At 43.4% G+C, this 24,837-nt stretch overlaps 1 protein-coding gene across 13 annotated transcripts in view; it reads right to left on the bottom strand.

Annotated features, from left to right (window-relative positions):
• The window catches only part of CADPS (calcium dependent secretion activator), a 1,450,780-nt gene that overhangs the window by 836,993 nt on the left and 588,950 nt on the right, over positions 1-24,837 (bottom strand). For all 13 annotated transcript variants that reach the window (XM_069206526.1, XM_069206531.1, XM_069206527.1 and 10 more), the window contains exons 5-6: positions 14,943-15,179; positions 4,355-4,476 (exon numbers count right to left, since the gene is read on the bottom strand). In XM_069206526.1, coding sequence (XP_069062627.1) covers positions 4,355-4,476; positions 14,943-15,179 — 359 coding nt within the window. The remainder of the gene's footprint in view (positions 1-4,354; positions 4,477-14,942; positions 15,180-24,837) is intronic.

Raw genomic sequence — 24,837 nt, 5'->3', positions numbered from 1 at the left:
CTCAAACAAAACCATACAAATTCAGCAGTTGTAGTTATAATTATGTCAATAAACTGTAACTCATGGCCTAAAGTTATTTAACAGCAAGTTATAGTTTCTTCAGATAATTATAACAGCTGAATTTCTATGGTTTTGCATGGACAAAATATCAACCTAAGTATAACATTCCTGTAACCTTTGGTTTTTTTCCATGAATTTGTATGTTTTTTTTTAATTGTAGAGTAATATCTAATAACTGCATTTTAATTGCTGCACCCGCCTTGCCCCACTACTCCCTTCCCTTCATTTTCTATGTGTAGGCCCCTAGTTCCTTCCTCCTGCTTTGTGTGGTCCCTTGTTGTGCCCCTGCCCCCTTCCTCCCACCCTTCATGATCTGGTGTGCTGCAACTGTCCCTCCTGTTTGTCCAGTGTGGTCAGCTTGCTGCCCTTACCTTTTCTCTCTGCTCTCTGTGGTCCATGTGCATGGCCCTGTCCCTTCCGTATTTATTTCCATGGCCGTTGTGCTGCAATGCTGTCCCACTTGCCCTGTGGTGTGTACTGTGTTGCCACAACAGCTGAAGCCTACCCTGTAAGGTCAGGTTGGTACCCATCTCTCTCCTACCCTCTGTTATTCGAGTCCATGTTCCTATCCCATTCCTCCTGCCCTCAGTGATCCATTGTACCACACTTGCCAGCATTTTGAACTTGGTAAGAGGGAGATTTTGAAAAGAAAACTTGGGGAAATGATTTTCCCCATTGATTTACATTGAAAAAGAAGAGATTTTAGTTAGAAGACAGATAAAATAAAGCCCCTTTGGGCTTAAAAACAGTGGGAGCCTCCTGCCTGAATCGGGGCTTTTGGCATGTATGTTTGTACTGTCACCTCCTCTTCCTTCTGTTCTCAATGGTCTGTTATATCGCCATAGTCTCACTTCCCTGTCCTGTATGGTTGGTTTGTTGCTCCTGCGCCCATTTCTCCTGCCCTCCATGGTGCGTTGTACTGCCACTGCCTCTCCAGTCTGCCCAGTGTGGTCAACTTGTTACCTCTGCACCCTCTTTTCTGCCGTCAGTTATTCAAGTCCGTGCAATCTGCCTCCCCACAGTGTTCTAATGAACAACTAGATTGCTAACATTGTATATTTATTACAAAAGTGTGGCACTCCTGAAGTCATCTTGATGTAATCAAAACTGTAATACTTAAACCATTTCTTTTAGAAATTATAAAAATTCCCATATAAATTATGGATAGTGCTCTAAAAAATGAGGACATCTTTTCTGAGTTCTCAAATAGCGACAAAGCACTTTTAAATTATTTACTATTGTGATTTTTTTAGCCAACTGATCACTTGTTTATATCTTACATTTAAGGTAGAGAATGGGTCATAAGGGCCAGAGCTGCATTCTTTGTAAAATGGGGAACCATGTTCGAGTTTTGAAGTCAGCTCAAGATATTGGGATTCTGTGCAAATCACTTAAACCCACTTATACCTAAAGCCAAAAAGGAATGTGTCCTTGTGTAATGTAACTGATGATCATGTAAAGCACTCCAGTACCTTTGGGTCACATCTGCACTATATAAAGCAGTAAAAAAACAAAATAATAAATGTTTTGCACACTTCTGTACTTGGACTACATTTGGGTGATCTTTGTGCTACATTTGTCTCTCTTTTCTCTAGTGGCCCTCTTGGGGGACCTATTTGTAATGAAGCCCCTGAATATCCTGATTTATTTCAGTATCCTCAGTGGAAAATGCTTTCAGTTTTCCACTTTGATTCCATCAAGATGGCGGGTAAACATGCCTTTTGGCATAAATTTAGAATTATGCACTCTAGTTGCTTATTAGAACACTGTAGTAAATTGCTGATCACCAGGGAGTTAAATGGCAGTCTGCTGCTGGTGTTGAAAGTGCATGTTGCAGTCTACATGTCTGAATGTTTTAATGAAATAGAAGAGGAAGATATTGAGAACTCATTTAAAACATGTCCTAATTTTTCTTTTTATAGCACTAACCATAATTTCTATGACAACATGAAACCACACATTTTGTTCCTTTCTCAATTTATTGTTTTAAGTTTTACCAGTTTTATTCAATCAAGATGGCTTCAAGTGTGCCACACTTTTGTCATAAGTAAGACTGTTAGTGCTCTAGTTGTTCTTTAGAACACTCTGGGAGGCTGCAGTAGAAAACAATGTAATAATATGACAGGCTGTTCCTCTTGGAAGTATATGTTTTACTGAGAATGTCAGACTTCATTCTCATATGGCTCAGAAAGAGAGTGTGAATTTACAGCAAATATGCTCTCATTTTAGCTTCCGGCACACCCTCTATACCCTCTATGGGAAAATCATGAGAAAACAGTTTTCTCTCAAACATGATTCATGAAATCCCAGCCGAAAGCTTTTTCACGGAGAAAATTCACCAGAGCAACAAATGATTTATATTGCAACTAAAATCTATCATCACCCTTTAGACACTCTCCTTTTTGTGACCCTCAAAACCTGTCATTCACTACAATGCATTTAAATTTTCAATGGGGTGCTATCATGTGTATTGTTCCCAAGATGGCTGCCATCATTTTCTGGTTGAAGTGCTGACAGACAATCATATTTCACCATGAGATCTGTGCTTACGCTTGGCCCAGATAAACACATTTCTTTTTCCTTCATTATCTCAAAAACTACTGAACAGATTTACACCAAATAACAAAAAGTGTGATTTCTGGACCAACAACACCTTTCCTGCCAAATTTGGTGTAAATCTGTTTAGAGTTTTGGGCTGCAGTTGTGTCTAAAATTGCTATGGGAAATAACATGGGAAACACTTTTTTACCCGCCCCTTTTTTCGGCCCCATACTTGACTGATCACTTGGAAACTTTCCATGTCCAACAAGATTCTAGGGGACACTTTTTAAAAAAAAATCCTGAATATTCGTCAAATGATTCCAAAGATTTAGGCAAGTCAAAAAACTGTTTTCCTACAGAAACGTGGTTCTAACTATAAATCTTAAATATTCACAAACTTACCTTTCAATATTTTATCCCTAGATATTCTGGTAATGCTATTGCAAACCTTTTATATTCTGCCCTCATATTCCTGACCCATTCCAGTATTAATACATCCCATAATTTACAAAAATAGAGAACCGTTAGTTTAGCCAACCCAGTAAGAGGCACAAGGGATCAAAAATACCTGGCACAACGTATGTCACGTTGACTACTCCATGTTAGTTAATGTGAGACGGGTGGTTTCAAATTGTGGTTGTGTTTCTAGTAGATGGCCCCACCCAAAGGAAGGCAGTAAGGAGGGCATTAGGAGTTCCAATATAGGGAAGATGCTTAGTTGGATCATACTGTGTATAGAAAATTATGATGTATTTGATCAAATGAAGTGTACATTTACAGTTAGCACAGGGGACATAGGACCTCATTATGAGTTTGGCAGTCTTGAGACCTTCAGATTCACGGTGGTGGTCAGAACGCTGCAGTCGTAGTGGTCCGACCGCCACATTACGACCATGGCGTCAGCCTGGCGGTCCCAGCGGTTGTAATCCGCCATGGCCTCCCGATTACGAGTCCCCATATCGCCAGCCTTTTCATAGCGGTTCCACTGCCATGGAAAGGCTGGCAGAATGGAGGTGTTGGGGGACCCCTGCACTGTCCATGCACTTGGCATGGGCAGTGCAGGGGCCACAATGCACAGGCCCGTTGTGCATTCCACTGCCCGAATTACAGGGAGTGGAATGCACGACAGGTGCTGTTGCACCCGCCACACCACCACATTCCCTCAGGCTTGATTACGAGACGGCTGCAATGTTAAGGCCCTGTTCACGGCAGGGCCGGTGGGTGGAAATGCTGTTTCTGCACGTCAACCCTGCAGTGAACTCCAAATAGGGCTGGCAGTGTTTGGACCGCATAGGTGGTCTCTCGGTGGTATGAGTTTGGCAGGCAGTCTCCACCGCCTGCCAAACTCATAATGAGGGCCATAGTTTTCAAAATTTTCTGTCAACTATTTGAAACACAAGCATGAGAAATATGTTTTGTCATGATAACATCGATCTAACCACTACTGCGCACAGTAAGTCTGAGTAACTAAATTGAAGTTAAGAATAGGAAATATATTTTTACCTTGATGGCACAGTGATAGGTGATGTAGTGGACATGATATTCGTGTGTGTTCATATTATTAAGTTTGTTATCTTGGCCTTGATATAGCACAATACAACTGCACTCAGTTGGTTTTGGCCAATGTGACAGAAAGAAGTTGAAAAAAAAATATTCACATGCCTTTATTTCTTTTTCATTCATTTCCTATTTCTTTGTGGATGCGCAACTGAGCATTGAGAATGGAGCTATATAATACAAAAAAGGTACTCACGTTGGCTTGGAAGCTTCTGCCTGATCAGTCTGAAGTTTTTCTCCTCCTTCCACCTCCATTGTGCAATACACTATTCGGTTGGGTGCTAAGGATTTAAGACCTTGAACTTCCATGATCACAACCTAGAAAAAATTTATATTTAATAATGCAACTCAGAATGGTCCCATCTTGTTAAGCTTTAAACAAAATATTAGATCTCTCTTACTTTGGTTACTTTTTGCAAGCTATCTGTCTCCAAACTCATATTGTACTTTGGTAATTCATTGAATTTTGTTCTGTACGTTATCTTTTGCTTACTCTCACTCTTTTTCTCTTTCTTTCTTTTCCTCTTTCTCCCCTTTCTTTTTCATGAAAAATTGGATTCTAATTTCTGTATCCCTGTTATATATTTTGGATTAGAAATCAAATGTAACTGGTTATTTATCTTTTCCTCAACAAAAATACGTTAACTAAAATGGTTTAATCTTCACAATACATAGAAGTGTTAGATAATGCTTCTGTGGCACTCCAGGGTAACCTGAGGGCATTCACATTCTGCTCATACTCATATTTATAGAGATGTGTTAAAAAAGGTAGTGGTGCACTGTGCAGGAATAAAACAAAAACACGTATTACACTGAACACAGGGATAAATAGTGCAACAATCATTCCATGTGGTTTATACCAATAAGACAGAAGTGAAACCCTAAGAATATTCAAACTATGCAGAAGTTATCATAAGATTTTTAAAAATTGTTTAAGTGAAGCACGCCTTCACATTAATGTTGGGTTTTGCAGTCATATCATAGGTATGGTGAATGGAGAGTGTATTCTTGCACAATATTTTAAAAATACAAAGGCATGATTCACCAGTTTTTTTTTCCTGAGAGTAGTTGTGACTTTCTCCTTCTCAGGTGTGACTTATTACCATGCTCATTGAATGACAATATACTTCATGGATTAAGTATGGGAGTAAGTATGACTTACGCCTGAAAATTTGTCAATCAAACACAATTAAACCTAGACTAAGAGAACCAATTGATGCTGCTATTCTGACATGTAACCAGCATGATAGAATAGTGCATTATTCAACATAGCAAGACACTCCAAAACTTCTAAAATCGGATGTAGGGAATCGGATCTAAGATTTTTTAGACATTTTGGTGTCTATTTGTTCAAATATTGTTTACTCTATTTATATCAATATTAGTAGATTTTTATTGTATTGAGTTTTATGCTTTTGGTATCTTCAAATGTTTACATATTTCTGATAAGTGAAGCCTTTCTGTTCTGTGCTAGTGGCTCAGGTTTGAATTATTGAGACGTAACTTGACCTGGTACAGTATTGTGACTTTATCATCTCTACCCAAACTAATAATCCACTTTATCACATTGATGGCAGTGGTGAAATAAAACAACACATCTAAAGAGTCTGGCATTAGCTGTCTGAAATCCACCTGCCGCACAGCTGGTCGATGTATTCTAGAGCATTGCGAAAGTCTTCTATGGTCAAAAAGCTGGGAGGTTTCTTTGAGGATGGTTATAGCAGAAAGAGTTGAATAATGCGACCTGTGGTGAAAACATATCAGCCCTCTTTCCACCACATTCCCCTGCTGTGCCAAAAAAATATCATTCCAGTTGACAGCTATTCACCTCTGTTATATGCTACTTTTGCTTACTGAGACAACATTCTTGGTCTGAGGGTGCAGCACATATGGGCCTCAAAGTTCAAACAGGGTACTGTTGGGATTGGAGATTGTTTGTGCAGTATATCTTGATGATATAGCTGTTTTTAGGTCCACCTGGCAGGACCACCAGACCCACCTCAGAGACGTTTTCAGGCCCTGCAATAGGCAGGATCGATTGTCAAAGTAAGCAAGTGTCAGACAGGGCAGGGATCTGTGGTGTGCGTAGACCACATCAGGTGCAGGAAATGAGCAGCTTCCCAAACCCAAGACCCAAACTATCTTGGCTTGGGAACCTATCAAAATACAGACTTGGGTAAGAGCCTTTCTGGGGCTGGTTGGGTACTACGGGAGATGTCGGAAGGGATATGGCACCACTGTTGACCCCTGACAAAACTCACATAAAAAACAGCTCAAGAAAGTCATTTGGCCTAGCTTGGGAACCTATCAAAACACAGACTTGGGTCAGAGCCTTCCTGGGGCTAGTCGGGTACTACAGGAGATGTCAGAAGGGGTATGGCACCACTGTTGCCCCCTGACAAAACTCACATAAAAATAAAAGCCCAAGAAAGTAATTTGGCCTGATGAGTGTCAGAAGCTCTTTGGCACTCTGAAGGAAGTGCTGTGCACATCATCTCTGCTCAAGGCATCAGACGGTAGCCAAGAGCATTTGGTACAAACAGATACTTAATAACATGGAACTTGGGCAGTATTGTCACAGCTTAATGACGAGGGTCTGGATCAACCAGCTGCTTTATTAACAGTCAACTCCTTCTCAGAGTGGAGGATTGGAGTTCCTTTGATGGGGAATCCTTGGCTGTGGTTTGGCTTCTGTAGAGGCTGGGACCCTCCATGTTTTATGACTTACTGCAAAGTTCAAATGACCCCAGGCCTCTCACATGGCTAGTGCAGATGAGAGAGAAAAGCTCCAAGCTGCTGAGGTGGTAAATCTCCCTACATAGAATCTTTTTTTAGACTGACACTGTTAGCTTTCATGATTGCCACATTTAACTTGCATATATTTCCATAGTATATGTTACCCCAAGACCCTAGGGCCTGTAAGTTAAATGTAGTGGACTGCAGCACTTTTTGTGGCACCACTAAAGTGACTAGGTAAAACATGACTGTAAGGCATGCCACACCAAGCAGCCTAGCTGGGTGGTTATTTAAAACTGCCACTTCATTGTTTTTAGCAGGCCTAAACCTTCCTTTTAAATATTAATAATTCATGGTAGTAAGTCACCCCTAAACTAGCCTTACCAGCTATAAGACAGGGTGTATAGTATTTAAAAGTAGGACATATGTACTAAAAGGACCTGTTTCTGACTGGTTTGCAGGGGGAGTTTCTCTTTTCCCTAGACACACCTTAGAGGTGTGCCCACAGCTCTGCCGAGGGAAACAAAGGGTTTGCCATGTTGGATTTTGGCAGAGCAATGTAATGAGGTATTGTTACAGCCAAACACTCAGAAAATGATGTCAGAGTGGAAATTATGCCCATGGGAACTGTTTTCCCATTGGTCAGGGAGTTTCCTCAACCAACAAACTAGTGGTTTCCATGTATACATTCTTGAGAAGAACTATAGTCTTGTGAAAGACATAAGAAAGACACATCTGCCATCAGTTATCCAAATAGCATACCACCCATCACTCAAGTCATGGCAGTGTTGCACTTCCTGGCCACAGGGTCCTTCCAAAATACAGTGGCCCTATCTGCTGGGATGTTCCAGCCCATGTTTAGTCTGGTCTTGAAGGATGTACTCTCAGCAATGTTGAAACACCTGGACAGCTACATCCATTTTTCTCAACTACAGGATTTTGCCCATGTGAAGGCTAACTTCTATGGTGTGGCACACATCCCACATGTGATGGGGGCCATTGATGGTACACATGTAGCCTTGGTTCACCTGCATGACAATGAACAAGTCTATCGGAACAGGAAGAACTACCATTCCATCAATGTCCAAGTTGTTTGTTTAGCGGACCTCAACATTTTCCAGGTCTGTGCCCATTATCTGGGTTGAGTCCATGATGCCTTTATCATGCGGAACAGTGTTATTCCTCAGCTGATGACACAACTGTACCCAGAGAGGGCCTGGCTGGTTGGTAAGTCACATATATCATGTGTGTTTGTATGCTATGTCTGCTGCAAGTGAGACACTGCTTGGGACTTAAGGATTGCACATATGTTGCATACCCTTACAGAGGAATCTGCATACCCAAAAGCTCCATGGTTGTTGACACCGGTGAGAAACCCAACTAAACCAGGAAAAGTCTGCTTCAACAACACTCATGGAAGGACACAGCATGTTGTGGAGTGGGTGTTTGGACTCCTGAAAGCCAGATTTTGTAGCATTGACATGACAAGTGGAGCCCTCCTCTGCTTGCCAGGAAAAGTGTGAAAGATCAATGTGGCTAGCTGCATGTTCCACAACATTGCCCTGAGGCGAAATATCCCATATCCAGATGAGGGGGAGCCAGCTGTGCCACCGGGTGAGCCTCCGGAAATGCCAAGTGAGGATGACAGTGGTGAGGATGAAGGTGGAGACCTGTGGGCAGATCTCATCAATCAATACTTCCCTTGAGTGTAAGTATGTGATTTTATGTGATTACTATGACTGTATGGGGAAATGTAGGGCTCAGGATGTGTTGAGAAGGGCAGGGATGTTGTTGTTGATCCCTGCTCAGGGTAGTGTTGATGTCCCTAAGTGCCCCTGTTAGGGAAACCATGTTGGTATTGTGGGTCTCCGACTGTTTACGCATTTTCTGATGGCAATCCTTCTGTAGCTCCTTGATTTCCCTGGGCTCAGTTAGTACCTGGCATATAAAGCCTTAGGAATGTTGATAGGCTCCTAAGACCTGGCTGATGGTATCCTGGCCAGGGGCATCACCAGCAGCCTCTTGCCACTGTGCCACACCATCCCTCTCATGCACCCTACACCCATGTGTCTGCGCTCATGCTGAAGCCTGTTGATGTGAGAGAATCAATGTTAGTGGTTGTATTGTGACATCTACCACGATAGTCAAGAGTGACATTGGACTAGGGCCATGTCCACATTGGATCTACTGATTTCCCTTATGTAACAGCTACACATCTTCTAGTTTGTAATAAACTGACATGGGACATGGGAGTCACATACCAATTCCAGTTCGGTGACCTAGCCTCAGACTGTCTGGAATTATTAGCTGTCCAAGGGAGGGAAATTGACTCATATCTTGCTTGCAGTGCAGGCAGAACAGTGGCTGGGAAGGATGTTGTTTGAGTCATCTTGCAACCCAGGTGTCTGTTATGCAGGCATTGGCAGAACCTTGGATAAAAAGTGATAGTTGTCATCCTGTGGTCAGTGCCTTGTGGATGTAACTAGCACCAATGCCATACAGATGACACATCTTTGGGCCTTTGATCTGTCTTAGATGTTATTTCCAGACATTTTGAGCTGTCCTTAATGTCTACACTATTTTTATCTTGGAATAGCATCTCAAGGTGGATCTGGGTGTGTGGCCCCATCAAAGGGTTTACCATGACCTGTATCTTTGTCCCTCCCAGGTGTGTCAAGTTCATTAGTGGTTTCATGGACAGCGGCACAATATCATATGGACACTGGCCTGGTGTTTGGGGTTGCATGGCCTGGCCCTCCTGGGATTCATAGTGACATTACTCACATCACAACTCACAGATCACATTATCTGTCCTCTGAGGTGAGTAGACTTCTATAGCAAGTATACCTGCAAGGTTATTTGAACATATGTAGTGTGCTGGGTCATTGGATTGGGCAGGCAGAGCCTCCTGGCCTTAACAGTCATGTGTCTCCCTTTAATACATGCAGTCGCTCACTGTGACTCACCCAGGTCTGTGCACCTCATGTGTGCATTCCCAGGAAAAAGTATTATGGTAGGTGTACAGTGGGCTGTTGCTTAGAGTGAGAGTAAGGTATCCTTCTATGAGTTCTAGTCATTTCTCTCCCTTTATCACACTGTTAGAAATGGGGTTTCTGGTTGGCTAGGGTATGCACCTAGGCCAGGCAGAACCCATCCACTCTAGTCAGGGTGAGGGAGTTGCATACCCAAGATAACCCCTGCTCACCTCTTGGTAGCTTGGCACAAGCAGGCAGGCCTATGCCAGAGGCAATGTGTAAAGCGTTTGCACAACACACACATGATGCACTATCCCCACCACAAAGGAAACACAACACCAAGTTATATAAAAATAAACTATATTGTGCACAACATCATTAGACCAATCACAACAAGTCAGTAATATCCTGCTACTCAAGCAGCGGTCGGAACATTACACAGTACTATTACTCTGCAGAAGCCAGCAATAGTCACATACAACATATGGGTTACTGGTTACTGCAACATAAGCAGTTGTCAGGAAAACATTGTTATTAGGAATGCACATGTCATAATACACATATATCTCCATGAATGCATAGGGCCACAGTGATCACATTACCAACAATGCACATATCCTAGTAGACATATCAAAAATAAATGCTCACAATAATGAAAAAATCATGAGAGCTCCTGGCATCATCATCAATGTAAAACATCATTTAGGCTTGTACATCACACTGAGGGATGCCCTTTGTAGGAACCATGAGGCCATGACTTCCTCATGAGACCCAGTCCCCGAGGACAAATGTCAGGTACTGTAATGTAATGCACAGATCTTCACTCCACCCTGCCAGGTAGATCTATTGCAGGCAAAAAGGGGCTATAACTCCTTCCACCCCTTTCCTGAAAGGGGGTGGTGGTGCCTCGGTCCCTCTCTAAGCACACCCGGGGGAGGGCACCTGCGATCCCCTCTAGCACGTCGAGCCCAACACCAGCCAAGAAGAACAACCAAGGAAGCCCCTTTCGTCCTACCTGGCCGGGAGACCTCTCCGGTTCTCTCCCCATGGTTGGAATCCAACTGGCAGCTGGCCGTGTAGTTGTGGTGCGACTGCTGAATCCTGGGACCTTCTGGCGGTTGTTGACAGCGGGTCAAGCAGAGGAAGCCCTCCAGGGCCTCCTTCATTGCCACCTGCCTCCTCGATGGGGTGGTCTAACCCCTGCAGCTCTCTTGCCTCAGCACGGGGAGCCGCCTTCTTCCTTCTCTGTGGCTTGGCTTCTGCAGCCCCAGGATCCAAAACTGGACACCTGCTGATGCCCCGGAGGCACTCCTCGAAGTGCCCTTGCACCCCGGGAGTACGTGTTAAAAGCACACTCATCCGTGCAAGCAGGGTGGCCCTCGCGATCCCCTCACTTCGAAGAGGGGGGTGACCATGTAATGGAGCAGGGTGCTCTTTTGTGCCCTTGGGTGTGAAGAGGTGGCAAAGTAGAGCGTCTGCTCGGGCTGGAATAAACCAAGCCAAGTGCTCATGCAGCCCTTCAGGCAAACAAAGCAGGGCACTCTTCCTGCGCTTCGGAGATTAGTTGAATGCAGTGCTCTCCAGCGCTGTGAGCAAGTAGTTGTAGGGGGGTCGGGCCACAGCACCCAGCCCCGGGAAACCTTGAAAAGGGAGCACAGGGTGGTAGGGCACAACATGCAGGCCAGCACAAGGAGTTTGCAGTCAGTGGCAGTTCCTCTTAATGACCCAGCAGTTCACAGGTCAGCACAACTGCAGCAGTCCTGGGCGGTTCCTGGTGAGTTGTTCCCAGAGCAATCTGTATCCAAAGTCTCTCTTCTTGTCTCAGGGTGTAACTTAAATGGGGAAAATCCCCTGTACATATACTCAGTTTTGGCACAACACTTACAAAGAGGGGGAGAAGAGGTTCCAACCAGTTACTGCTGGTTCTAGGAGTGTCCCGTCTCTCCTCCAGCACAGGCTCCAGACATCAGTTAGGGTTAAACAAGCCCTTTGCATGAGGCCAAGGTACAGCCTTTACAAATGCAGGTGTGCCACATCTCCCCTTCTCTCAGCTCAGTAATACCATTCAATATGCAGATACACCTCTGTGACACCTCCACCCTCCCTGTGTACAGGCTGTCTGAAAAGTATGCAAAAAGCCCAGCTGTCACTCTGCCCCAGATGAGGATTGGAGTCAAGCTGCAAAACACCAGTCACAAGCATAGAGAAATGCTCACTTGTAGAAGTCGCATTTCTATAATGGTAATAGAAAATCCACCTACACTAGTAAGCAGCATTTCTCGCTACCATTACAACCATACCAAACATGCCTACTTTACCCCTCATAAATCAGACCATACCCCCTAGACATAAGGCATGACATTCCCAATGCAATCACATGAGCAGGGTATCACTCAAAGAAGTGAGAAACCAACCAGGCACATGGCATGCCTTCTACATACATAGCACCCTGCCCGTAGGACTTTAATAAAGATTCTTGCTTTGGGATAATATTAACTCAAAAATACATTTCAGGATAATAGCAAACATGAGGGTAGCTTACCTCTCTCTCTCTCTCGTTTTTTTTAGCAAACAACTGTTTCTAAAGGTTCTTGATAATTACTGATATTTAAAGCAAACAGATAATATATCCATTGGCATTTTCTGTCCTTTCGAGGATGTGTAATGATCTTGTCTCTCCCTGGCTCTGTAAAATATCCAAATGCAATTCAACCTTAATATTTGACCTACAAAATATTAGGTGATTGGTGGGAATTTGTGCCTGGCAGAATAGTAGCTCATGGTGCACCCAACTCAGGAATACATATTGGGACGGATACTGGTTGTCTTTCGATGTGATATACTAAAATCCATTAACTTCTAAAAGTAAAATACATAAATTAAGTCATGCATCAGCTAAGCAACAGGACTTTCATTAACATGAGCATAAACACAACAGGGCCTAATCAGAAAGGCATTTTGGAGTACCCAAAGTAGTACTCCCACAGTACTTTTTTACATAGTCTTACACACGTTTGCGAATCAGTCACAAAACATCTACAATGGGAATAAAATGGAAATATTCAAGAATATTCATATTCAATTAGTATAAATAGAAAAAACTTCTGCAACTTTACAATAAGGAGTTGGACTTTTTGGGATGATTCACAAAGGTACACAAGAGTACATAAAAGAATGCTCCTGAGGTAACTTCCCATATTCATAATTGTTTTTGTGAACCAGCCATGTAGGTTGCTGTCAGCTTAACCGCTGACTTGTTTCATGTATGTTTTAAGAGAGATATACAATTCCAGTCGCTAGAGTGGGAATCCACACAACTACATTATTAATATCACAAAATATGTTCAAAAAATTCACAATTTCTTTTCATGGTTAGTTTTGCATAAATCTCCTGCCTTGATGCAAAAAGACAGAGTGGCCTAATGCCACTGACAAGCTGTGCATGTGACGAGTTCTGTGTATTCTAAGATGTGAAACTGGTTTATGAAAAGGTAGTTTAAGGTAAAGCCAAAAGCATTTACTTTGCAAAATGTATGTGTGCTCATCAAGCATACATATGTGCTATTACTACACTGAATTATTTGAAGAGGCTATTTTTTCTTGCAAAACTAAACATTGCTGTCCATTAATGTTCAGAAGGATATTTTGTTTGAGCTAACAGGGCTGACTATCAATGTGTCTGAGAAGATTCATGTCTATGGATTACCACCAGGGATGTTAAATTCCGTTTCAAGCTAGACATTGAATACATATTTGCAAGATAAATATGTGTGGCCACTCTTTGTGACATTGAAACAATGGCATAACAAAACACTACCCCACCCCCCACAATGTACATGGATGGTGCCCACCACCTATCACTTTGCTCAGTGTACTGGGCTTAGGGGGCTCTCTGGAGGTCTGGGGCCCTCACACTGCAGGGGCTGTGGGGTCTAATGTTGCACCACTACTTTGAACTAAGTGATTGTAGGCACACTTGCAAGACTCCCCATATATCCCTTACATTCACATATTGGGAAAACAGATACTTCCATGATGTGCAGCATCACAAAGAGTTGTGTGCATCCCCTATCAGAACCCCCATCCAATAAGAGACTTAACAAAGTAATGCCTCAACTGCGAAAGGTAAGCATCACGGCTGATGCATTACTGTGCTTTTTTGTGTACTTTATTGGCTTGTCTAAAATGGATTGATAGTATATGCCACTGAACAAAAAAATATCCAGAAAACCTTACTGTTCCACAAGATAACAAGCACTTGTCATATTCATGTAGGTAAAGTTCCTTTGTATGTATTTTCCACTAAAAAGAGGAGTTTGAAACATTTTGAGATGGGAATGGAGAGGATTATATTACATATAGTTTATGTTCTTCTGAAGCGTTCCCTCCTACGTTAACTTGCTGTTATCACTAGTCTCATCTTAAGATCCTCGTACATATCCACTCTCATCTTAAAATACTCATACCTGTGCAGGTATTGTACGTTATTTGTTGAAAAATGTTCACAAAGAAAACACATAGATTTAACAGTTTAAATTTAGCAACATTGCTATCGAATTGAAAATTGTGGATTCTGTTTAAAAAATGTAAACTTCTTCAACCATAAAATATACATGGAACAGTAAATATATATCTCAAACCTCTTTTAAGGTGTTTTAACATCACTCTAAAAGGCACCCAAATACCAGACTGATATCATCATGTAGACAACGTTGGATTCACACAAAGTTGGTACTCAATGTGAGGTAATCACTATACAAATAAAACCTTTTTTATTATGTAAAGAGATGGGGCGTTAGTGCTTTATAAGTGGAGACTGTATTTTTAATGCAGTGAAACCTTATTACTGGAACAGATTCATGGCTGTTAACACAGTCTAAAAACTGATGCTAGCTGCAGGTTAAATGAAAACAATTTCAAGGAAATATTATTTAAAATAATGTGCCAGTAACTGGTGTTCTAACATTATTACACATTTGAGCTATAACATAAAAGTTAAAGTGTAAATGTTGGACCTATTTTGTTGAAACTGATCCCATCTTTGTATGTTTGCAATACGACAAAACCATTTACCTCAAGACTGAAAGACAGAACAACATCTGATTTTGAAAGTTGATTTTCATTTTCCTCTCCCATGTCTATAATCGAGGTGTTGTGGCTGCGTTTCATCTTTTGTAGTTTGAATTCAGAGCCGCCTTTTGACACAGGCATACTTTCTAGGTTGGCCATAAGAAGATTGACTGACGACTTTAGTTCTTCGATATACATGTTCTCCATTTCCTTTGATACAAACTTGGGAAATTTCCTTTCCTATAGGGAAAAATAATTTTAGAACATTTAAATAGCATACGGTTTTTTGTCAGGTGAATACATAAGAAATTAATGTAGGTAATGGCGTTAAAATACAGCTAAAAGGACTTCTGATTGACACTGTAGGGTTAACAACGACGGATTTCTTACATAAAATGATACTTTGCTGACAAGCATGAATGGCCTGCCAACAAGCAAAATTTGGTAAAAAAGGGATTTAGGAGGTTGCATAACTTTTCAACACCATGTATAATGTACGCCAAAAAACACAAAAGACTCTGAAATAAATCAGTTAATGCATGTCACATATAAATTTACTTTTTAATATGTACCAGCGTCACATTTATAATGAAAGCACATTTCAACTCTTTTCTTTTAGGTTTTCTTACAGTGAGGACACACAAATAATTGACTACACTTCCTAATAATATGACTGCAAATCAGGCGTCTGGTGCAGCTTGCCATTGCCCCACTGGGAAGGACTGTGAATTTAAAAAAAGTAGTAAATCTATTCGTTGGCATATTTTTATAGAAAGAGATGTGCCATATGTTTTTGAATTGGGCCCATATTTTGGTGCCATGCAACACGTTACCCATCTCGGAAACATGTTGTGAAAAGAGAGCATGTAAAAGCACGAGAAGGGACAGTTAACAAGCCTAATATTGATATCTGAATATTAAGTGTTTTTTTCACAGAAAACTATAAGTCACTTCAAAATGTAAGCGTTTTGTGGTTTATCCAAAATACCTCACTGTAGGAAAGTACCATCTTGCCTGGCATGTTACCCCCATATTTCACTGTATATATGTTGTTTTAGTCTATGTGTCACTGCGACCCTGCCAGGCAGGGCCCCAGTGCTCATAAGTATGTGCCCTGTATGTGTTCCCTGTGTGATGCCTGTCTCACTGAGGCTCTGCTAACCAGAACCTCAGTGGTTATGCTCTCTCTGCTTTCCAAATTTGTCACTAACAGGCTAGTGACTAAATTTACCAATTCAGATTGGCATACTGGTACACTCATATAATTCCCTTGTATATGGTACTGAGGTACCCAGGGTATTGGGGTTCCAGGAGATCCCTATGGGCTGCAGCATTTCTTTTGCCACCCATAGGGAGCTCTGACAATTCTTACACGGGTCTGCCACTGCAGCCTGTGTGAAATAACGTCCACGTTATTTCACAGCCATTTACCACTGCACTTAAGTAACTTATAAGTCACCTATATGTCTAACCTTCACCTGGTGAAGGTTGGGTGCAAAATTACTTAGTGTGTGGGCACCCTAGCACTAGCCAAGGTGCCCCCACATCGTTCAGGGCAAATTCCCCAGACTTTGTGAGTGCGGGGACACCATTACACGCGTGCACTATACATAGGTCACTACCTATGTATAGCGTCACAATGGTAACTCCGAACATGGCCATGTAACATGTCTAAGATCATGGAATTATCACCCCAATACCATTTTGGTATTGGGGTGACAATTCCTTGATCCCCCGGGTCTCTAGCACAGAACCCGGGTACTGCCAAACTGCCTTTCCGGGGTCTCCACTGCAGCCGCTGCTGCTCCCAACCCCTCAGACAGGATTCTGCCCTCCTGGCACAGGAAGGCAGAACAAAGGATTTCCTCTGAGAGAGGGTGTTACACCCTCTCCCTTTGGAAATAGGTGTGAAGGGCTGGGGAGGGGTAGCCTCTCCCAGCCTCTGGAAATGCTTTGATGGGCACAGATGGTGCCCATCTCTGCATAAGCCTGTCTACACCGGTTCAGGGATCCCCCAGCACTGCTCTGGCATGAAACTGGACAAAGGAAAGGGGAGTGACCACTTCCCTAACCTGCACCTCCCAGGGGAGGTGCCCAGCGCTCCTCCAGTGTGTCCCAGACCTCCGCCATCTTGGAAACAGAGGTGTCTGTGGCACACTGGACTGCTCTGAGTGGCCAGTGCCAGCAGGTGACGTCAGAGGCTCCTCTGATAGGCTATTACCTCTCTTGGTAGCCAATCCTCCTTCTTTGGTAGCCAAACCTCCTTTTCTGGCTATTTAGGGTCTCTGCTTTGGGGAATTCTTTAGATAACGAATGCAAGAGCTCACCAGAGTTCCTCTGCATCTCCCTCTTCACCTTCTACCAAAGGATCGACCGCTGACTGCTCCAGGACGCCTGCAAAACCACAAAAAAGTAGCAAGACGACTACCAGCAACATTGTAGCGCCTAATCCTGCCGGCTTTCTCGACTGTTTTCAGGTGGTGCATGCTCTGGGGGTAGCCTGCCTTCACCCTGCACCAGAAGCTCCAAAGAAATCTCCTGTGGGTCGACGGAATCTTCCCCCTGCTAACGCAGGCTGGTCTTCTGGGTCCCCTCTCATCCTGACGAATGTGGTCCCTGGAACACAGCAACTCTGTCCAAGTGACTCCCACAGTCCAGTTACTCTTCAGTCCAAGTTTGGTGGAGGTAAGTCCTTGCTTCCCCACACTAGACTGCAAAGCTATGTACCTCGTGATTTGCAGCTGCTCCGGCTCCTGTGCACTCTTCCAGGATTCCCTTTGTGCACATCCAAGCCTGGGTCCCCAGCACTCCGTCCTGCAGTGCACAACCTTCTGAGTTGTCCTCCGGTGTCGTGGGACTCCCTTTTGTGACTACGCGTGGACTCCGGTTCACTTTACTTCCAAGTGCCTGTTGGGGTACTTCTGCGGGTGCTGCCTGCTTCTGTGAGGGCTCTCTGAGTTGCTGAGCGCCCCCTCTGTCTCCTCCTCCGAGTGGCGACATCCTGGTCCCTCCTGGGCCCCTGCAGCACCCAAAAACCTTTACCGCGACCCTTGCAGCTAGCCAGGCTTGTTTGCGGTCTTTCTGCGTGGGAACACCTCTGCAAGCTTCATCGCAACGTGGGACAACCGTCTTCCAAAGGAGAAGTTCCTAGTCCTCCTAGCTATCGGTGGCAGCTTCCTTGCACCTTCAGCTGGCATTTCCTGGGCTCCTGCCCCCTCTCGACACTGTCACGACTATTGGACTTGGTCCCCTTGGCTTACAGGTACTCAGGTTCGGAAATCCATTGTCAGTGCACTGCTGGTGTGTGTTCTTCCTGCAGAATCCCCCTATCATGACTTCTGTGCTCTCTGGGGATAGTAGGTGCACTTTACTCCTACTTTTCAGGGTCTTGGGGTGGGGAATTTTTCTAACCCTCACTGTTTTCTTACAGTCCCAGCGACTCTCTACAAGCTCACATAGGTCTGGGGACAATTCGTGGTTCGCATTCCACTTTTGGAGTATATGGTTTGTGTTGCCCCTATACCCATGTGCTTCTATTGCAACCTATTGTGATTCTACACTGTTTGCAATACTTTTCTTGCTATTACTTACCTAATTTTGGTTTGTGTACCTATAACTTGTGTATATATATATTACCTTCTTACTGAGGGTACTCACTGAGATACTTTTGGCATATTGTCATAAAAATAAAGTACCTTTATTTTTAGTAACTCTGTGTATTGTGTTTTCTTATGATATTGTGCATATGATATGAGTGGTATAGTAGGTGCTTTACATGTGTCCTAGTTCAGCCTAAGCTGCTTTGCCATAGCTACCTTCTATTAGTCTAAGCTGCTAGAAACACCTCTTCTACACTAATAAGGGATAACTGGACCTGGCACAAGGTGTAAGTACCTCTGGCACCCACTACAAGCCAGGCCAGCCTCCTACACTCACTCAGGCCTATTGTCTACGTGTAGACTTTTTTGTGGTATTATGATCTCAATCTTAGGTTTGGTAAAAGGTGAATGTTGCACGTTTTTGTGTCTGTCACTTTTTAAACTATGAGTGATGAAAAAATCACTTTTTGTAATATAAGAGGTCCAATAGTGGTAGACACAAACCCATAAACAAGAGACAGAATTAAACATGATAACGCTGAAAATAGTTCAATATAAGCACTAATACGGTACGAAAATGTTTTTCGTTAGTGTCAAGTGCAGGACAAACCACAGCATTTTTTCAAAGTGAGTTTATTGGTTTTACAGAGCAGTTAGCCTTTTATTCATTATCTAAATCATTTTCAGTTTGCATAGCACCCACTGAAGTTGAGAAAAGTCCATGTCACGGCTCAGTTGTTCCGTCAGGTCCCCTACTCAGGGGCCTTGTTGATGTCCAATCGGTGAGTGTAGAGAGTTGATTGGACTAATACTGCATGCATACCAGGCAGTGCAGAAGGTATAGTGGATGCAAACTTATAACAAGATAAAAAGAAAGAAAATGGTTAAAGTATAACTCTCATCTGGCCCCCTCCTTCTCCTGCACACCTTATATAAGCGTATGCTGTAATATTTGTGTTCTGACCTCCACCCATTATTCCCTTATTTCAAATGATGTTCATGTCTCCCATGCTCTTAGGGGACTGTGATATTAGAACACACTGTTCCATCCACAGGAGGATCGATTGGCCATCTTAGAAATCTTATTTTAGCCTGAATTTAGTTATGTAGGATGACAAGATTATCCTACAAGCCTGTGATAGGGTACCTGTGCAGCCCGATTGTCCCTCAACAGGGAGGCTGTGGCCTCTGCTGCTGTCCACTTCTGAACTTCTTCTACCTGCTGGAGGGAGGGCCCTCTGGTGAGTTCCAGTGTGTCGCTATAGCTTGCTTAACGAGCACAGAGGCTAAAGCAACACATTTGGCACCTACCCACCCATGTTTTGGCCATGTATAAGTCTGCATCCCTCAAAGTACACCTTGGGTAGCTTTTCTTATCAGTTCCAGCAATAACATTTAATCAGTGAGGTTTAAGGTATGTGGTGTGGAGATATTTGAATTATGCGTCTTTGAACCTGATATTTCGAGACACTGGACGGGGATGCTCTAGCACAATGGCCCACTCATTGTCCTGGAACTTTCTCCCCACCACACCTTCGAACTGGCTTCACAGCTAGGTCAGGGGCAACAGAGCCATAGATAAGAAGGACCAGTAAAGCCATGATATAAGTCTGCTGTCTCTTCCAAAGGTGAGCATTGTTTGCAAGATTTCATGCTGGGGTCACTCAGTGTGGCGCACACTAGGAATTGTGAGTTAGGTAAGCCGTCCTCACTGACAATATTCTCAAACTCCTGAAATTTCTCATCCTGGTAACAGCCACTCACAGTCTGTATTTCTGCCTCTGTCCACACTTTCAGTCTTCCGGCTGTAAAGTGGTCCCCTTGCACTGTGATGATGCCCACCAATGGAAGCACCAGCACATACAGTAGTCCTGAGAAGAACCCTCATGCAGTAGTGCAACATGATTCTGAGCAGTCTTTGCTGCTCATCCTTCTGATATTAGGTATCCCAGACCCTCCCACTAACCTCACCCACCCTGGTCATACAATCATTTAGCTACTCACTGGAGTTGTGCCGCCAGGTAGTACACTTTGTAATCAGGAGCCACTCAACCACCCTCAGTAACATGTCCAGTGCACTGAGCCAGGACAGAGGGACCCAAACAGGATGGTTTGTGAAATAATATATATATCTCCCCAAATTTCTCTCCCAAGGATCCTTGTCACTGTGGTAAACTTTCACTGCAAGGTATCAAAAGGTTTGAGGTTCCCATTTAATGCCCAGCTGTGCCATTGCAGCGCAAGTCTGCTGCAAGCCTGGGGAGATGGTGAAGGCACTGGTTTTAGACAAGTAGGTGAGTAATCTGGAGAATCTGGAGCAGTACTCCCAATGTGAGGCTTGTTTCTACATGGTAGAGGTATGGAAGCATATCACCTGCATATAATGAAATTATATGTTCCCTGTCATGTAATGGTATGCCTGTCCCTCAGCCCTACGATCACACTATGCTGCTATGAGAATAAGTGGCAGTGGGCAATCCTGTCTTGTGCCTCTAGAGATCTGAAATGCACCACAAAATGCAGTGGCCTGTTTGTATCTCACACATGCAGCCGAGTGTAGGAGTGTAAGCCATTTAATCCATCCCTCTCCCATGTCCATGCACCGCATCTCCAAATTTAGATAGTTTCATTGAACTGTATCAAGCAATGAGAGTATTACCACATTATGGGCACAACTCCATGAGTGTCTCCTCAAAGACACTAAAGATTCATCTAATATTTAATGAGGTGTTGCACTGGGGTATGAAGCCATTTTGGTCAGAGTGTATTAACTCAGTGATATATCGGCCTAGATATTCCACCAATGTCTTACTAATGATAGCATGATGTAAGTTAAGCATGGAGAGGGGCCTATACAGGAACGACTCAGTTGCTGCCATCCCTGATTTCAGTATGGATACAATAAGCACCTACCTAGTGGCGGCTGGTAGTACACCCCGATCCATCATTTCTTTATAGAGTTGCAAGTGTGGCACAAGAACATTCACATATTTTTGTTAAAATTCAGCAGGGAGTCCATCAGGGCCAGGATCTTGTTCCTCGCCAGGTCTTTGATGGTCAGTTTGATCTCCACAGCAGTTATCAGCCATCCCAGCACCTATCTCACATTTGATACTAAGAAATATAACGCTGTTATATCTACAAACACCTCTGTCCCCTCCTCTTTCACCTGGTTCTGTGATCTGTAGAGGTTCTGATAGCATTGCATAAATTCCTAATGTAATGTGTGTACTTCCACCCCTGTTTGGCTCTTAGTTTGAGTAATGGGTGTTACTCTACCTTCAGCCCTCACCAACCAAGTGAGTAGCTTACCCACCTTGCATCCCTCAGTTTGATCTTGTGTGAGATATTTGCAATGTGTGACTGTGCACAGGCACAGCTGGACCTCTCAGTGCTTGTCCCATTCTTCACGGAAGGGCTCCCCATCCGGTTGAGCAGTGTTCATTACTCATTTGAGGTTACGTATTCTACCTTCTAAGGTAGTGAGTTTGCTTTCAAGAGTTCCTCCTATTACCCATATCCTGAGTCACAAAATGTCCACTACCCTCCGCCTTAAATGCCTCCCACTTGGAGCTCACTATAGTGGTGATGTGAATGCTTACCAGAAAGTACTTTCGTATTGTTCCCATTAATGAGTCCACAAACATGGGGTTTTGAAAGAACTGCACTGGCAGCTTTCACGTAGGGATCAGAGTGACTTGCCTGTCCCACTGGAACATCATAATATGTGCCATATGGTCTGAAAGTATGCCAATGTGTGGCTCTGCATTTGTGACTGTGCCAGTGAGCCTGTGCAAGCAAAAGAATGTGTTGTGTCCAGCCGTACATGTAAGTTGGACTGGAGAGTAAAAGGAATATTCCACACAGTTGAATTGTCTATTGCACCATACATCTACATGCCCCAGTTAATAATCCAGGATGTAAAATTGCGTGCCAACTTGAGCATGGTGAGCTTGCCAATGGCAGCATGGAGTTATCTAAGTGTACACCCACCAAGCAAATAAAGTCTATGCCCGCTATACAGAATGTCTGTGTGTTTCATGAAAGTGGAGATGCCAGAGACTTAAGACAGTTGTCTTGCCCTTTAATTTGGAGGCATGTATAATATTCAATAATACCCAAGTTCCGTCCAGGGTCCCCGTCAGTATCACATACCTTCCCTCCATGTCAATGAGTATAGAAGCCTGGGGTGGATCCAAATTAAAGAGCCCCTAGCAAACAGAGTAGCCTGTGGCATACAGCTAACTTCTCCAGCATCTTTGTGACCTGGGAATTTCTGTGGCAACCTGGTGTGTTTCCTGTAGGAAGGATATGTCTATTTGTCATCATTTAAGGAAAGCCAGAACTCCCTGCCTCTTTGTCATCGCCTCATCCCATGTACACTTCTGTGTTGTGAATGAGTAGTTAATGTGTTGAGTCATAGTGTGTTTGTGCAAGTACCAGGAAACATAGGGGGTCATTACAACCCTGGAGGTCTTTGACCGCCAGGGCTGTTTTGGAGGAAGCACCGCCAACAGGCTAGCGGTGCTTCCAGGGGAATTACGACCACGGCAGAAGCGCCGCGGTTGCACCGCCGGGACCAGCGGTTTCCTGCAACATTGGTCCCGGCAGTTTCCCGCCACATTGGTCCCAGCGGTTTAAATCCCCCAGGGCAGCGCTGCCCAGGGGATTACGAGTCGCCTTCCCGCCAGCCTTTTCATGGCGGTAAGAACCGCCATGAAAAGGCTGGTGGAAAGGGGAGTCGTGGGGCCCCCTGCCACGGCCCCATGGAGCTTTTCACTGTCTGCTATGCTATGCTATGTCGGCTCCCGTGTTGCGGCCCAGCGGGGATCTCATAATAGACCCCGCTGGAGTGTGGCCGCATTGGCGGCCGCCCAGCGGTTCAACCTTGGCGGGCGGCCTCTGCCACCCTCCAAGGTTGTAATGAGGGCCATAGTCTCTTATATAATAATTTACTTTAGTATCATCTCTACGGGTTTGGAATGTAATATTGAAGGGTATTCTGTAATACCCCACATGGAAAGTGATCATAACCTTCTGGTAATGGTGTTGGAGCTCCATGCCACCTATTATCCAACAACTATAACTTCCTACAGTGTGAGAAGACTGGTTTGGTATTTCACTAAACAGCAGAATATGAATAGACTTTGCAAAAAAAGCAAATTACACCTATAAATTTAACCGCACAGTAAGAGGTAAAAATGATAGAGTTTTGGAATGCACTATTTAGATGACTAATTGAAACTTTCCCTGCTAAAGCTAAGTACAGAGGGAATCCCATTGCAACTTGTGTAATAACAGATGGTACTCAATGGAACTATGCCAACATAAAAAGGCTCTTAACAAAGCAAACAGAGTTCTTTTTCGACATTTGAACCATCCAATGCTTTTGGCTTATCAGCAATCACTTATATCGTTGTGAAAATCATACAACCAAGTCGTATGGAAAGCAAAAAAAAGCTTATAAAGCTGTGGTTAAAAGTACTCAATGTTAGCAAAACAAATAATGTTAAAGAATTTTGGGGAATTGTCAATGATCTCCAAAATAGTGGCTGTTGGGCCAATAGTGCTAGTATTCTGGAATGTTCCTGGGGCTGTTTTAGATCAGATTTATATGGTGCATGCTTTGAATCCCAGGTTGAGCAATTGAACAAATCAATTATGGATAAGATTAGAGTTGAGCAGGGTAAGGTTATAGAGACAGAAGGACAATCATGTATGGTGTGCTTGAGTCCATCAGGAAATTCAAGTCAATCAACAGAGTTCATAAATAAGTCTCAAGTTATCAACCGGATCAAAAGGATTAGATCAAAACGAGCACCTGGCCCAATGGGCTCCCCAGTGCTATTTTTAAGGCTAACCTTGAGCTATGGGCTGAGAAATTAACTCCCCTTTTTAATGAAGTTTCAATAACTTTGCAGAGATGCATCCTAGAATCTTGGCATTGGATTATAATTCAACCAATCTGTAAGAAAGGTCCTGCTGACAATCCTGAACATTATCGCCTCATTGATTTAACTGATGTTGAAGCAAAAATATTTGCATCTTCTACTTGAGGAGCTTGAAGATTGGGCTGCAACTCAAAATATAATACCCATTTATCAAACTGGTTTAATATAAGGCCATTATACAATTTCTAATTTGCTGATCCTCACACTTATGGCTGAAAGAGCGATTTTAAAGAAATAGAAATTAAACATCTGCTTTGTGGATTTGAAGGCCGCTTTTGACTCTTTTCTAGGAGATGGTTTATGTTCAAAACTGGCAGCTTGAGGTGTGTCTTGTCCTCTCCTTTGTCT

This window comes from Pleurodeles waltl, chromosome 9 (assembly GCF_031143425.1).
Source record: "Pleurodeles waltl isolate 20211129_DDA chromosome 9, aPleWal1.hap1.20221129, whole genome shotgun sequence".
Lineage (NCBI taxonomy): Eukaryota > Metazoa > Chordata > Amphibia > Caudata > Salamandridae > Pleurodeles > Pleurodeles waltl.
This window is presented reverse-complemented; position numbering and strand designations above follow the sequence as displayed.